General features: G+C 38.1%; 1 protein-coding gene across 1 annotated transcript; it reads right to left on the bottom strand.

Moving 5' to 3' along the window:
• Positions 1-888: 888 nt before the first annotated feature.
• On the bottom strand, positions 889-2,253 carry LOC123905169 (uncharacterized mitochondrial protein AtMg00810-like). Its single transcript, XM_045954802.1, has 3 exons — positions 2,094-2,253; positions 1,284-2,012; positions 889-1,010 (listed from the first exon to the last, which is right to left on the bottom strand). Exons 1-3 carry the CDS (start codon positions 2,251-2,253, stop codon positions 889-891), a joined length of 1,011 nt encoding a protein of 336 aa, XP_045810758.1.
• Between the last annotated feature and the right edge of the window lie 10,643 nt (positions 2,254-12,896).

The following is a 12,896-nucleotide window of genomic DNA, read 5'->3' on the forward strand; positions in this document are numbered from 1 at the left end:
CGGAAGCAAACAACCAATAACGAAGGTACTAGGTACCACCCTTATTAGTCGAATTCTATTAAGTGTTTTAGGTGTTTGTTTGTTGGGTTTTAGTGAAAACAGCAAGGAAATAAGCAATGTTAAACTACACCAATAGCCTAACACGAGATTAGCACTCAACACCAATTGAGCTAATCGGACTATTTTCAAGACGACGCTTGCAAATAATCAGGCGAAAATTGTAGACACAATTTCTAATTGGACTGGAATGTTCTTGTTTATTGAATGAATTGCAAATGATCAAATTACATGCATATATGGCCGAAAAACAGTAAGGCCTAATTAAACACAATAAAACTAGTAATAAAATACAATTAACTAGGAATAAAATGACTTAATGTAATCAGCTCATGATACTCCTTTTCCATGATTAGTCACACGCCTATTTAAGGACTTGAATGTCCCATTTATGCTTCTTTTGTAACCATCTTGGAAAGGCTTTAAATGGCTGAATTTTATTTGTCTTAATTGATGAAAATGCTTAAAATAGCCAAGTAATTAAACTCAGCCCTTGATGAGGATTCCAAACAGTCCCCACGCCATTAACTTCCCTTTGAATGTCACTTGTGTTGATTTTCAACTCCTCTTGGTCAATTTTCGTACCAAATACACCCTCTTCAACGGATTTGGATCGAGTGCATTCAATTTTCATGCATTCAACTTAACATGTAGGTTGTATTTTCAATTCTTTTTATTTTATTTTTAGGAAATATAGCTTGAATTTTAAATTATTTATAAAGATCGATTATGTGGGGTGGATATTTTGTTGAATGCATGAATGCATAGGAAAACGAATGCACTCAATCTCAATCCCTCTTCAACTTCACACACTCTATTCTCAACCACCTATCAGCCGCCATCAATCTCATTCCAGTTGACATCCAATTCACCGCCTTCTTCACCGTCATCGTCACCGTCCACAACCACATCGCCCTTCTCGCCAGTCGGAAATGTAGGGTTTCGTTCCACCCCTGAAATGGGGCTTCTCTCAATGGTACAACAAAAATTTCATCTTTTAACCAATTTTTGTTCATTCTCTCCAATTAAGTTTGTGGTTTTTGTTATGATTTAAGAATAGAGAGAGAATTGAAGAGATTAATTTTTCATTATTGAATTGAATGATGATTCTTACACAAAATACTGCTTATATACATTCTATCGAGCCTACCATAAGCTATGCTACACTATCTATACAATAGCTTGTGCTACAAGTTAGTTACAATAGTTAGCTGTACAATTGATACTTCTGCTTGTGCTTGATCTGGAAGCATCACTTAACATCCTCCCACAAGCTGATGCTTGGTATATGTCAAGCAATCCAAGCTTGGATAAGAAATTGTTGAATTTTGGCGCAGGCAATGCTTTTGTCAGAAAGTCTGCTAATTGATCTTGTGTTGAAATAGGGAGCAGTCTCATTAAGCCTTCTTGTACCTTCTCTCTAACAAGGTGACAGTCTATCTCTATATGCTTAGTCCTTTCATGGAAGACAGGATTGGAAGTTATGTGTAATGCACTCTGGTTATCACAGAATAATACTGGCTGTTTGGAACTTTCAATGTGTAAGTCCTTCAGCAAGTATAGCAGCCAGGTTAACTCACAAGTTGCTGAAGATAGTGCTCGATATTCTGCTTCAGATGATGATTTGGATATAGTTGACTGCTTCTTAGCTTTCCATGAAACTAATGACGAGCCTAAGAAGAAGCAATACCCAGTTGTTGATTTCCTTGTATCTAAGCACCCTGCCCAGTCAGCATTTGAGTATCCAAGGAGTTGGATATCTGTGTTTCTGTGGAACATAAGACCTCTACCAGGATTATGCTTGAGATATCTAATAACTCTACAAGTTACTTTGTAGTGTTTCACAGTAGGGCTATGCAAGAACTGGCTTAGCTGTTGTGTTGCATATGTTATGTCAGGCCTAGTGTTTGTGAGATACAATAGTTTCCCTACAAGTCTCCTGTACAAGCTTATATCTTCAAATGGTTTCCCATTGTCTTAATGTAGCTTAATAGAGGGATCCAGAGGTGTAGATGCAGGTTTGGAACCAAGTAAACCTGAGTCATTGAGCAGATCAAGACAGTACTTCCTCTGAGATATACTAATGCCTTCTTTGGAATGTGCAACTTCCAATCCAAGAAAGTATTTCACAACTCCCAAATCCTTGATTTTGAAGTTATGATCCAGAATAGTTTTGATTCTATCTATTTCTTGCATGTCAGTACCAGCCAATATCACATCATCAACATATATAAGTAAAGCAGTGAAATTGTTTTGTTTTTTTTTTCTTTTTTTTTTCTCTTTTTTTTTTGTTGATTGAGTGTGAATAATGAATAATCAGAGGTGGATTGTTTATATCTCTCCCTGACTAACAAAGATGTAAACTTCTCATACCACTTTCTACTGGCTTGTTTCAAACCATACAAACTCTTGAGTAGCTTACAAACTTGGTTAGGCTTATTGCACTGAACACCATCTGGTATTTTCATGTAAACATTCTCCTGTAAATCTCCAGTAAGAAGGCATTATTTACATCTAACTGATGTAAGAACCACCCTTTAATAGATGCAATGGCAAGTAACATTCTAACTGTAGTGAGTTTAGCAACAGGTGAGAAAGTGTCAAAGAAATCAAGACCTTCTACCTGATTATAGCCTTTAGCTACAAGTCTGGCTTTGTATCTCTCTATGGTGCCATCAGACTTGTGTTTAATTTTGTAAACCCACTTGTTACCAATTTGCTTAACATGAGGTGGTAAGTCTACAATCTTCCGAGTACCAGTACGAGGCAATGCCTCAAGTTCAGAATTCATAGATTGAATCCAATGTTCTGATTTACAAGCTTCATTATAGGTTTTAGGTTCTGTGTGTTGTGTGAGAGACATTTTGTAGACACTATGTGAAGAAGACAAATGATCTAAAGAATTAAATTAGGAGATAGGATAGAGAATACCTGGAGATGATGATTGTGTTGATGTGTTAGAAGAGCTGCGCACATAATCAGACAGATAGGAAGGTTTATGCTTTTTCCTGTCAGGCCTAACCAATGGTGATGTAGTAATGGGTGTATTGTTAGGTAAATTATCTTGTTGGTTAGAAATGTCAGAAGGTGAGTTATCTGGTGGTGGAATGGTAGAAGTGTCAGATGATTGAGGTGAGTTATCTGGTGGTGGGGTGATTGAATCACAGTCAAGGGTGGAATGATAATGCCAATGGATTTTTGAATTATTGGTGGTATAAGGCAAAACATGATCAAAATGTTTGACATTTCTTGAAATGAAAAAGTCTCTAGACTCAAGATCAAAAAGAATTGTGCCTTTGACACCTTGCTTGTAGCCTAAGAAAATACATTTTCTGCCCTTTGGTGATAGTTTTGATCTATTAACAGTCAAAGTAGATGCATATGCAAGGGAACCAAAAACTTTTAAATCATTTAAGTCAGGTAAAGATTGATGTAACATTTCATAGGGTGATTTATTTTCAAGCACAGGTGTAGTAATCCTGTTGATAATGTATGTAGCATGCAAGACAGCATAAGACCAAAAATGTTTAGGTAAATTTGACTGTTATAAAAGAGCTCTAGCAATGTTCAAAAGATGTTGGTGTTTCCTCTCAACTCTACCATTTTGTTGTGGAGATTCTACACAACTTGTTTGATGTACAATACCTTTAGAAGAATAGTAATCATGCATTAAAAACTCAGGTCCATTGTCAGACCTAACAATTTTAACTTGATGATTATACTGAGTTTGTATCATTTTGAGTAAATTTACTACATGATTTCTAGTTTCAGCTTTGGAATTCATTAAGATAATCCATGTAAATCTGCTATAATCATCTACGGCAGTTAAGAAATATGAATGACCATAAATAGATTTTATTGATATAGGGCCCCAAATGTCAAAATGGATTACATCATAAGCAATGACTGCTTTATTAAAACTACTACTATAAGGAAGTTTCTTAAACCTAGCAAGGTGACAAATGTCACAAATTCCTTTATGATCTGCTATTACATAAGGAAATTTATTTTTCAAACTTACAAGTCTTTGATGGGAAGGGTGCCCTAATCTAAAGTGCCACAGAGCAGTTTTGGGAATGGTTGCATGGTTAGAACCATCAATAGAAGCAACATGAGCCAATCTATCTGTGCGTTTAAGGTGATACAGGCCTTCATGCTCATCACCAGAACCAATCATCTTCAAGCACTCCTTGTCCTGAATGACACATTGTGAACCAGTGAAATTAACAATGTAATTAGATGAACTACATAATTTTGACACAGCAAGTAAATTGATTGAAAAAGCAGGCACATACAAAACATCATTGATGACTAAATTTGAAGAAAAGTTAACAACACCAGAATACTTTGCAATTGCAAAGTTTCCATTAGGCAATTTAATATGAATAGGATTGATTTCAATATATGATTGAAACCAAGACAATGAATTGCATATGTGGTGACTAGCACCTGAATCAATAATCTAAGTACCAAGAACACATGCATTATGAGAAGAAAGTTGAATACCTTTGTGAATCACTGATGAATGATCAGTGATGATGGAAGAACCAACCTGATTGGAGCTTGCAGAACCAGAATTGGATGCAAGATTGGAATTCTGAAGGAGAGTCATGAGCTTATCATACTGATCTTGAGAGAGTGATGGAGGAGTAGGAGCAACATTAGAATCAGTACTACCTCCCTCAGCTGCAGCATTATGAGCAGATGAAAACTTCTTCATGTGTGGTGGTACACCATTCTTTTTGAAGCAATTTTCAACCACATGATTGTCCTTTCCACAGTAAGAACAATTACGTGAAGAAGCTTTGGAACTAGAAGAAGATTTCGCAGATTTTGCAGCATTAACCAAGATCTTAGAATCATCAACTTCAGCAAAATTACCTTGACGTTCGTGCTAGATAACTAGGGAGAAAACTTTGTTAATTGGAGGAAGAGGCTCCATGATCAAAATTTGTGATCTAACAGTGGAGAAATTCTCATTCAAACCAGTGAGAAAACGAACTGTATGAAGCAATGTGTGATTTCTACGCGCAGAACGCATAGCTTCGCAAGCACAACGCTGACGACAAGTACAAGAAGGAATTGGAAGATACAATTCTAATTCCTCCCAAAGAGTCTTGAGTTCAGAGTAGAAATCAGTTACAGAACGGTTATCTTGTTTCAAAGCGTAAATTTCTTGTTGAAGCTCAGAGATTCGAATCAAATCACCTTGTGAGAAACGTTCATGAAGATCATTCCATATGTCAATTGCGTTCTCCATGATGAAATCAACTGATTACAACTGATTACAACGATGCCAAGATGAAATCAACTGATTACAACGATGCCAAGCACGATGCGCAGGATCAAAGTCATCGTCCGGCATTGGAAGAGCACCGGTGATGAAATCAAGCTTCATCTTCGCACCGAGAGCACGTTTCATAGAACGTGACCAAGAGTGGTAGTTAGAACCGGTGAGAAGAGGAGTAACAACGACGGAGGAAGGTCCATCGCCGGGATGAACAAAGTAAGGAGAAGAATTGTCAAGAACAAGATCAGGTTGAGGACGAACCATGATGAAAAAGATGAAGAAAAGAAACGGTTACGGAGGCGGAAGAAAACGGTTATGGTGGTGGAAAAACGGTTAGGATCTTAATGACGGATGATACCATGTTATGATTTAAGAATAGAGAGAGAATTGAAGAGAATAATTCTTCATTATTGAATTGAATGATGATTCTTACACAAAATACTGCTTATATACATTCTATCGAGCCTACCATAAGCTATGCTAAACTATCTCTACAATAGCTTGTGCTACAAGTTAGTTACAATAGTTAGCTGTACAATTGATACTTCTGCTTACGCTTGATCTGGAAGCATCACTTAACAGTTTTTTTGTTTTGCAGGACTTTGGTGCATTTTTCTCTGTGGCTTTAATTCCCATTCCAACATTAATTGTAGGTTTGTATGTTGCAATTTTGAATTGATTTGTCGAATTGTTAATCTAATCTTCAACTAATTGTTGTTTTTGTTTGTTACAAAGGCTTTTCGTAGATTAGGGAATTCGGTCAAGAAATTGTCTAATGTTGTTTCTTGAAACTATATCTTCTCTCAAACTTTCTATTTTGGAGCTAAATGATTTGACACAACAATTAAGCAGTCCCAAGGTAACACCCTAACACACCATTCATTTTTTCTTCTTTATTTTATGTTAGTTAACTATTAATTATGATGTGTGTAGCTCCCACATTACAGATCGAAAGTTTGTCTGGTTTCTAACGTATGTCTGACAGTAGTGCATGTATGCTTACATTTGATTTCGTCAATTTTGTCAAAATACTATCGGTCACTGGTGCAAAAATAAGAATATAACTAGAGATATTACACTCGTTTTATTGAAAATAGGTGTAAAAGAGTTATGTTGTAATATTACGCACACCATATTTAAAGAAAATAGGTGTAATAGTAAAAGATTAGTCACCTAAAATTTATAATACACTTGTTATATAAAAAAGGTGAAAAAAATTAGATGTAAAATAGTTATGTTATAATATTAGACACCATGTTTAAAAAAAAACAGGGGTAATAGTGGAAGACAATTTACCTAAAATTTATAATACATTTGTTATATAAAAAAGGTGAGATAAACTAGACTTTTTTTTTTTGTGTATAAGATAAACTAGACTTATATTTAATAATAACTTGCTTACAAAGAAATTTAATAGTAAGTTACACATTATTCCTTAAAAATAGAAACAAACTTTTTTATATTTGGAATATATCAAACAAACTTCTTTAACTTAATCGAAAAAAAGAAAGAAACAAATTCTCTCTCTCTCTACCAACCCCTTGTATCTAACTCAAATTATAAACCCCTCTCTTCCACCACCATCTTCCTCCACCACACCCCTACCAGCGGCGCCGACTCTCTCCATCTGCCCTCATCCGTCCACATCCCCTCTTGATCTAACCTGATGATCAGAAAGGTTGAGGCCGGTCCGTTGAGCAAGCTTTCACACCGAAGGGGGGGTTTGTACCTGCAGGTGCTCCGATGCCTAAGTCAGCAAAAGAACGAGAGATACAAAGAAGAGAGAGAAAGTAAGGTATAGAATGATTTAGAATCCCTGGCTCTTCTGTCTAGGAGAGCTTATATAGTGCCCCCAGCGCTGGGCCAAAGGTTGGTCTACTGGGCCGGGATAACCGGCCCAATAGACTCAACTGCCAAGATAGTCCCTGTATCGTAGGGGAGGCCGTTATTTTGCCTCTATCTTGGTTGGAGCCGTTCCGCTATTCGCGGGTAAGGGATAAGCTCCGTGACGGGTATGGTTGGGTGAATGAGCACGTGCTAAACGTGCTGCTTAGCTGTTAAGCTATGACGGAGTGGATCAACATGCATGGATAGATGAGCACGTGTTTAACGTGCTGCCTATCCGTTATGTCGAGCAGGACACGTCATTGGCTGACGTGTCGGGGAAGTCTCCCGTTATTGGGCTGTGCCCCAAATGTCGAGCAGAAGTGATTGGGCCAGCTCTTGGCCCAGTCCAGAACAGGAGCCCCCCAAGTCGTTGCTCCTAGGAATAGGAGTAATGACTTAAGGTTCAGGCCCGCATGTCGGGGAGTTGTTTTCCCCGTCAATCCTAGGAGGAGTTCATAACTCATTGACTATGATTGTTGTTCGTTTGTGTAACGACCCAAATTTATTATTCACTATGTAAGTGTTTATTTATTTGGTGACGTGGCTTTTAAGTAAGATAATAACTTTATGTTATTTATCGAGAGTTTTAGTTAACACGCGAGTTGGGCCAAGCTATTGGGCTTGAGGCCCAATGGGCCTTGTCTCATGAGTGGGGGGCGCTACTTATGGCCTTGATAGAGAGAGAAACTCATTTTCTCAACATTTGTGAAGGATGAAGAGAGAAGGGAGAGCTCAAGAGCTAGGGCAAGGGGAAAGTGAAGAGATCAAGAGCAAATCTTCGAGTTTTCTTCGAATCCAGGTAAGAGAGTAGATTTCATATTCGTGGGTGATACGAGGAAGGGGAGAATGTCGATTTCTCCTCACCCGAACTTCCTCCACCCCATTTTCGTTTTAGTTTTGGATGTATGAACGAATTTAATGGTTAAAAATGAAGTTTATGAAGATTAAACTCAAGAACTTTGTGTTCTTGAGTGTTTTGAGTAAAAGTGATAAATCTTTACTTTTTCGTAGTAAAAATGGTAGATCGGTGAAATGAACAGTCCTTTTGTGTTTAGATATGCTTGTTGCACTTGAATATAAACTTATTTGGGGTTTATAACATGAAAAATGGGATTTTTGGGTGATTTGGTGTAGAAATCGCAAGTTTTGAACTGTCCTGACAGGAGGCGTTCGCTCAGCGAACGTGTGGCGAACAGCTCGCCACAGCTCGCTGCAGCTTCGCCACGAGCAGGTGATCCTCTGGTGAGCTTCGCTAAGCCTTCGCTAAGCCTTCGCTTAGCGAACATTACTGGACCTGCAACTTTTTGATAATTGTTTTAAGTGCAATTAGGCACTTGTAACATGGATTTAAGGTATCCTAACATGCAATTAGGTGTTTATAACCATGATTAATTGTATTGTGATGATAGTTGTTGATTATATTTGTGGAATATGATTGTGTTGATGATGTTTGTTTAAATGTCAAAAGAAGTATATTAAGGTGTTAATCAACTTAATAAAGAAGGATATCGAATTATGTTATTCGATAAAGACGTATATTAAGGTATAGTGTTATCTTAATAAAGACGGAATGTTGGATAGTGTTCCACATTTATAAATGACGAGCTTAATGCTAATTAAAATGATTGTGAGTGAATTCATGAAAAACATATACATGCATTCATGAATTGTTGTTGTATATTGGCTTGTCCAATAAAGACGGATATCGAACTATATTTGTTCGATAAAGACGAATATTAGAGGTGAGATACTCTAATAAAGACGATGGTACCACATGCATTAGAGGTGTCTAGAGGACATAGCATGAATGTGAAGCATTAGATTGCATTAGGGATTATGTGTGCATTTTATGATAAATGATGTTTGACACATATTTGGTAAATGTTGATTGTTAATCCGTATGTGAGGAGCACAGTCCGTCATGACTATAAAATGAACAACGCAGGGTCTGTAACGACCCATTTTTCATATTCGTATATTTTATTAAATGTTATTTTATTTATTAATTGGCTTTTATTATTTTTAGTGAGCGACGAATAATTATTTAGCCGAGCGTAAGTTATTAGACGCGAGAACCTTTGTTTTGGGCTTAATGGGCGTGAGAGGCCATTTGGGCCTAAGCCAATTGGGCTTGGTTCATGACAATAGAAAGTAGTATAAGTAGCAAGTCAAACCCATGAATAGTATCATAACTTAATTTCTTTGAGTGAGCAAGAGCAAGAACAAGCTAAGCTAGGGTTTTGGCTAGGAGATTCACGAGAAAGAGAGAAGAGGAAAGGCTTGGATCGTCATCTTTGCTAAGGTAAGAGATTAGAATTCATGATTCATGAGTGGCAAGGAGAGGGGAGATTGTCTATGTCTCCATTCCCGAACTCTCCCACTCAATTTCTTTTAGACTTTTGATTAAGCTTTTGTATGTGAGTGTGATGTTCTTCATCATCACTTTGTATGTGTTAATCACTAGCTTGATTTCATGAAAAATATGTATGTGTTTGAATCATGTTTGAAAAGTTTATGAAAGTTGCTTAAAATCCAAGAAAAGGGCATGATCATGATTTTGTGAGGTATTTGGAGGTTTGTAAGGGATGATTAATGTTCCTTGATACCATATATGTTTGAAATTGCTGTTTATAAGAATTTATAACATGTTTGAATGAATTTTTGAGCTGATTCAATGTTAAACCGCCTTAGAAAACTCAAGAATAGATGTTCTTCTGGTGTGGTTCGCTACCTGCTCGCTACAGCGAACACGCTCGCTAACAGCTCGCTAACAGCTCGCCAGTTGAGGTGTTGGCTCTGTTTCCGTTCGCTACCTGCTCGCTATAGCGAACATGGTCGCCAGTTGCTCGCTACCTGCTCGCTATAGCGAACATGCTCGCCAGTTGCTCGCTACCTGCTCGCTAATTGGATTTTGGCTCTGTGTCTGTTCGCTACCTGCTCGCTATAGCGAACAGCACTGTGACAGCAACTTTTTGATAATTGTTTTAAGTGCAATTAGGCACTTGTAACATGGTTTAAGGGTATCCTTACATGATTGTTGATACATGTTGATACTGTTAATGCTTATTGTTAATCGTTATATGATTGATGAACGTGTATGCAATAAGTTGTAGTTTAAAGTGAGTAATGTGATGTTTTGGCATTAATTTGTAATGATAAAGTGAATGTGTTAGGATTGTGCTCCCGCATTCATAAAAGAGTAGCTTTGAGGTAAAGAATATCATATGGTTGATATGTGCATACATACATGCATTCATGATTGTATGTGAACATTGGAAACTTGGGTTCCAATAACGAAAATGGATTATGTGTCCATAATGAAGCCGAGGATCGGATTAGATGAATCCATGAGTCCAGAGTTGCTATCCAGCAGGATATAAAACTGTGTTGGCTTATCCAAGGGAGATAAGATGGTTCCGTAAGTTCCGACATATCCAGCAAGATATAAAACTGTTCTTGGTCCACCGTTGGTGAGACACCTTGGTACCACATGCATTTAGTCATGTCTAGGGATGGCATGACAGTGAATTGATTGTCATTAGATTGCATTAGGGTATATGCACATTTACTTGGTAATCGTTATGTGACATTACTTGACTGGTTTTGACGTGTTTGCTGTAAGTAGCATACTAGGTAAATTCCTATGTATTTAATACTGTAATTGTATGGCGTGAGTTAGAATATGTATGGTAGTTCGAAAGTGTAAGGCCTTTCTTATGCTCGTATGTTATGCGATTATGTTTTCTAACTCTCTGCTTTGTGTTATTTGCTGGACCTTTGGGGGTTCAGATATTCAGGCTGAGGACTGTGCTGACGTTTAGACTGCTGTTTTAGCTTGGTGTTGAAGTATCTTTTGGTGAGGAGACTTAGCATAGATTTCTCCTTTTAGTACTAGCTTTTGGTTAGAGTTTGTAAATAGTAAATGCTCTGGTAATGTAACATCGAGTCGGGGATTACGCTTGGCTTTCATCGTATATCGGTGTTACCTTTTTGATATGCTAGTTCTTGTATAAGTGACATCCATAGGGATGAATATGGCTTATGTATATATATGTATATATATGCATGCTTGGTTTGATTGAATCCGCTGTTGCTTTTCATGTTAAACTTCATGACGCTCTGTGTGTATGCTTGTGTTTTAATTACCGCGTGGCACTCTGCCTTTACACTTGTTGAAAAGTTTTTAAAATTACGTTTTTAAGGGTAGTATGGGTTAGGGTGTTACAATAGTGGTATCAGAGCATGTCGGTTCGTGTGAATCAATTAGGACTTTTCTTTTCCCCGTATGAGCATGTGTAGGGAACACTATTAGTACTTTCTAACGTCTAGTTGTGATTCGTTCAGGAATCATGGCTGCTGCGAGAACGAATGCCCAGATTGCGGAGGCTTTGGACGCACTCACCAACATAGTGGTTAGAGATCATCAACCTGGAAGAGAGGTAGAGATGAGGTTGGAACGGTTCATGAAGCAGAAACCGCCAACATTTACCGGAGGTTACAACCCGGATGGAGCTTACAAGTGGCTGGAGGAACTTGAAATAATTTTTGAAGCAATGGATTGTTCCGAGGAAGGGAAGACAACCCTTGGAACATATGTGTTGCGCGAGGAAGCGAATGCGTGGTGGAAGAACGCCAAGTTGAGGCTAGGACCCGGTGGTATGGCTATACCATGGGCAATGTTTAAAAGAGAATTTTTGGTTAAGTATTTTCCTGTTGATGTGAAGAACAAGAAAGTGGTGGAATTCATGGAACTGAAACAGGGGAATATGACGGTAGCTGACTATGCCGTCAAGTTTGAGACTTTGTGTGCGTTTAGTCCGCATTACAACACTTTGGAAGCGGAGGACGACAAGTGCGTGAAGTTCGAGAGTGGCTTACGCCCGGACATTAAACATATGATTGGATTTTCACAGATAAGGGATTTTGCGACCCTTGTGAACAAGAGTAGGATTTGTGATGAGGATGGTAGAGCTAAGGTGAACTACTACAAAGCTGTGAACGACCGAAAAGGGAAAGGACAAGAACGCGGAAAACCTTATGACAACCGCGGTAAGGGGAATACAAGTGGTGGTAAGAAGCCGGTAAATGGAAATTGTTACAACTGTGGAGAACGGGGTCATATGTCTTATGATTGCCCAAAGAGAGGGGATAGGTGTAAGAATTGTGGAAAGCTGGGCCACAAGACCGAAGCTTGCAGAGGAAAAGTGGTGTGTTTCAACTGTGGTGAGGAAGGCCACAAGAGTCCGACTTGTAAGAAGCCCAAGAAGGTGATGGGCAAGGTGTTTGCTTTGAGTGGAGAGGATGCTAGCCAAGAGGACAATCTCATTAGAGGTACGTGTTTCATCTATAACACTCCTTTAATTGCGATTATAGATACGGGAGCGACACATTCTTTTATTTCTTTGGATTGTGTAAAGCGTTTGGGTATTCCAGTAACGGATATGACGGGTAGGATGGAAATAGAAACTCCTGCTAATGGTTTAGTGATTACTCGACAAGTATGTCGTAATTGCCCCGTAACCATTTTTGATAGGCACTTTGGTATGGATTTAGTGTGTATTCCACTTAGTGGTTTGGATGTAATTTTTGGTATGAATTGGTTAATTTTCAACCGAATTCATATCAACTGTCGTGAGAAGGCCGTTGTTTTTCCGAAGCCGGA

This window comes from Trifolium pratense, linkage group LG2, assembly GCF_020283565.1.
Source record: "Trifolium pratense cultivar HEN17-A07 linkage group LG2, ARS_RC_1.1, whole genome shotgun sequence".
In the NCBI taxonomy this organism is placed as follows: domain Eukaryota; kingdom Viridiplantae; phylum Streptophyta; class Magnoliopsida; order Fabales; family Fabaceae; genus Trifolium; species Trifolium pratense.

Excerpts from the sequence above, each read along its gene's own strand:
- LOC123905169 (XM_045954802.1), bottom strand. The coding sequence starts at position 2,253 with ATGCAAGAAATAGATAGAATCAAAACTATTCTGGATCATAACTTCAAA. Across the intron at positions 2,013-2,093 it reads TGATCTGCTCAATGACTCAG|ATATAAGCTTGTACAGGAGA; the intron begins GTTTACTTGGTT and ends AACCATTTGAAG. Across the intron at positions 1,011-1,283 it reads CAGATCAAGCACAAGCAGAA|GGGTGGAACGAAACCCTACA; the intron begins GTATCAATTGTA and ends GCCCCATTTCAG.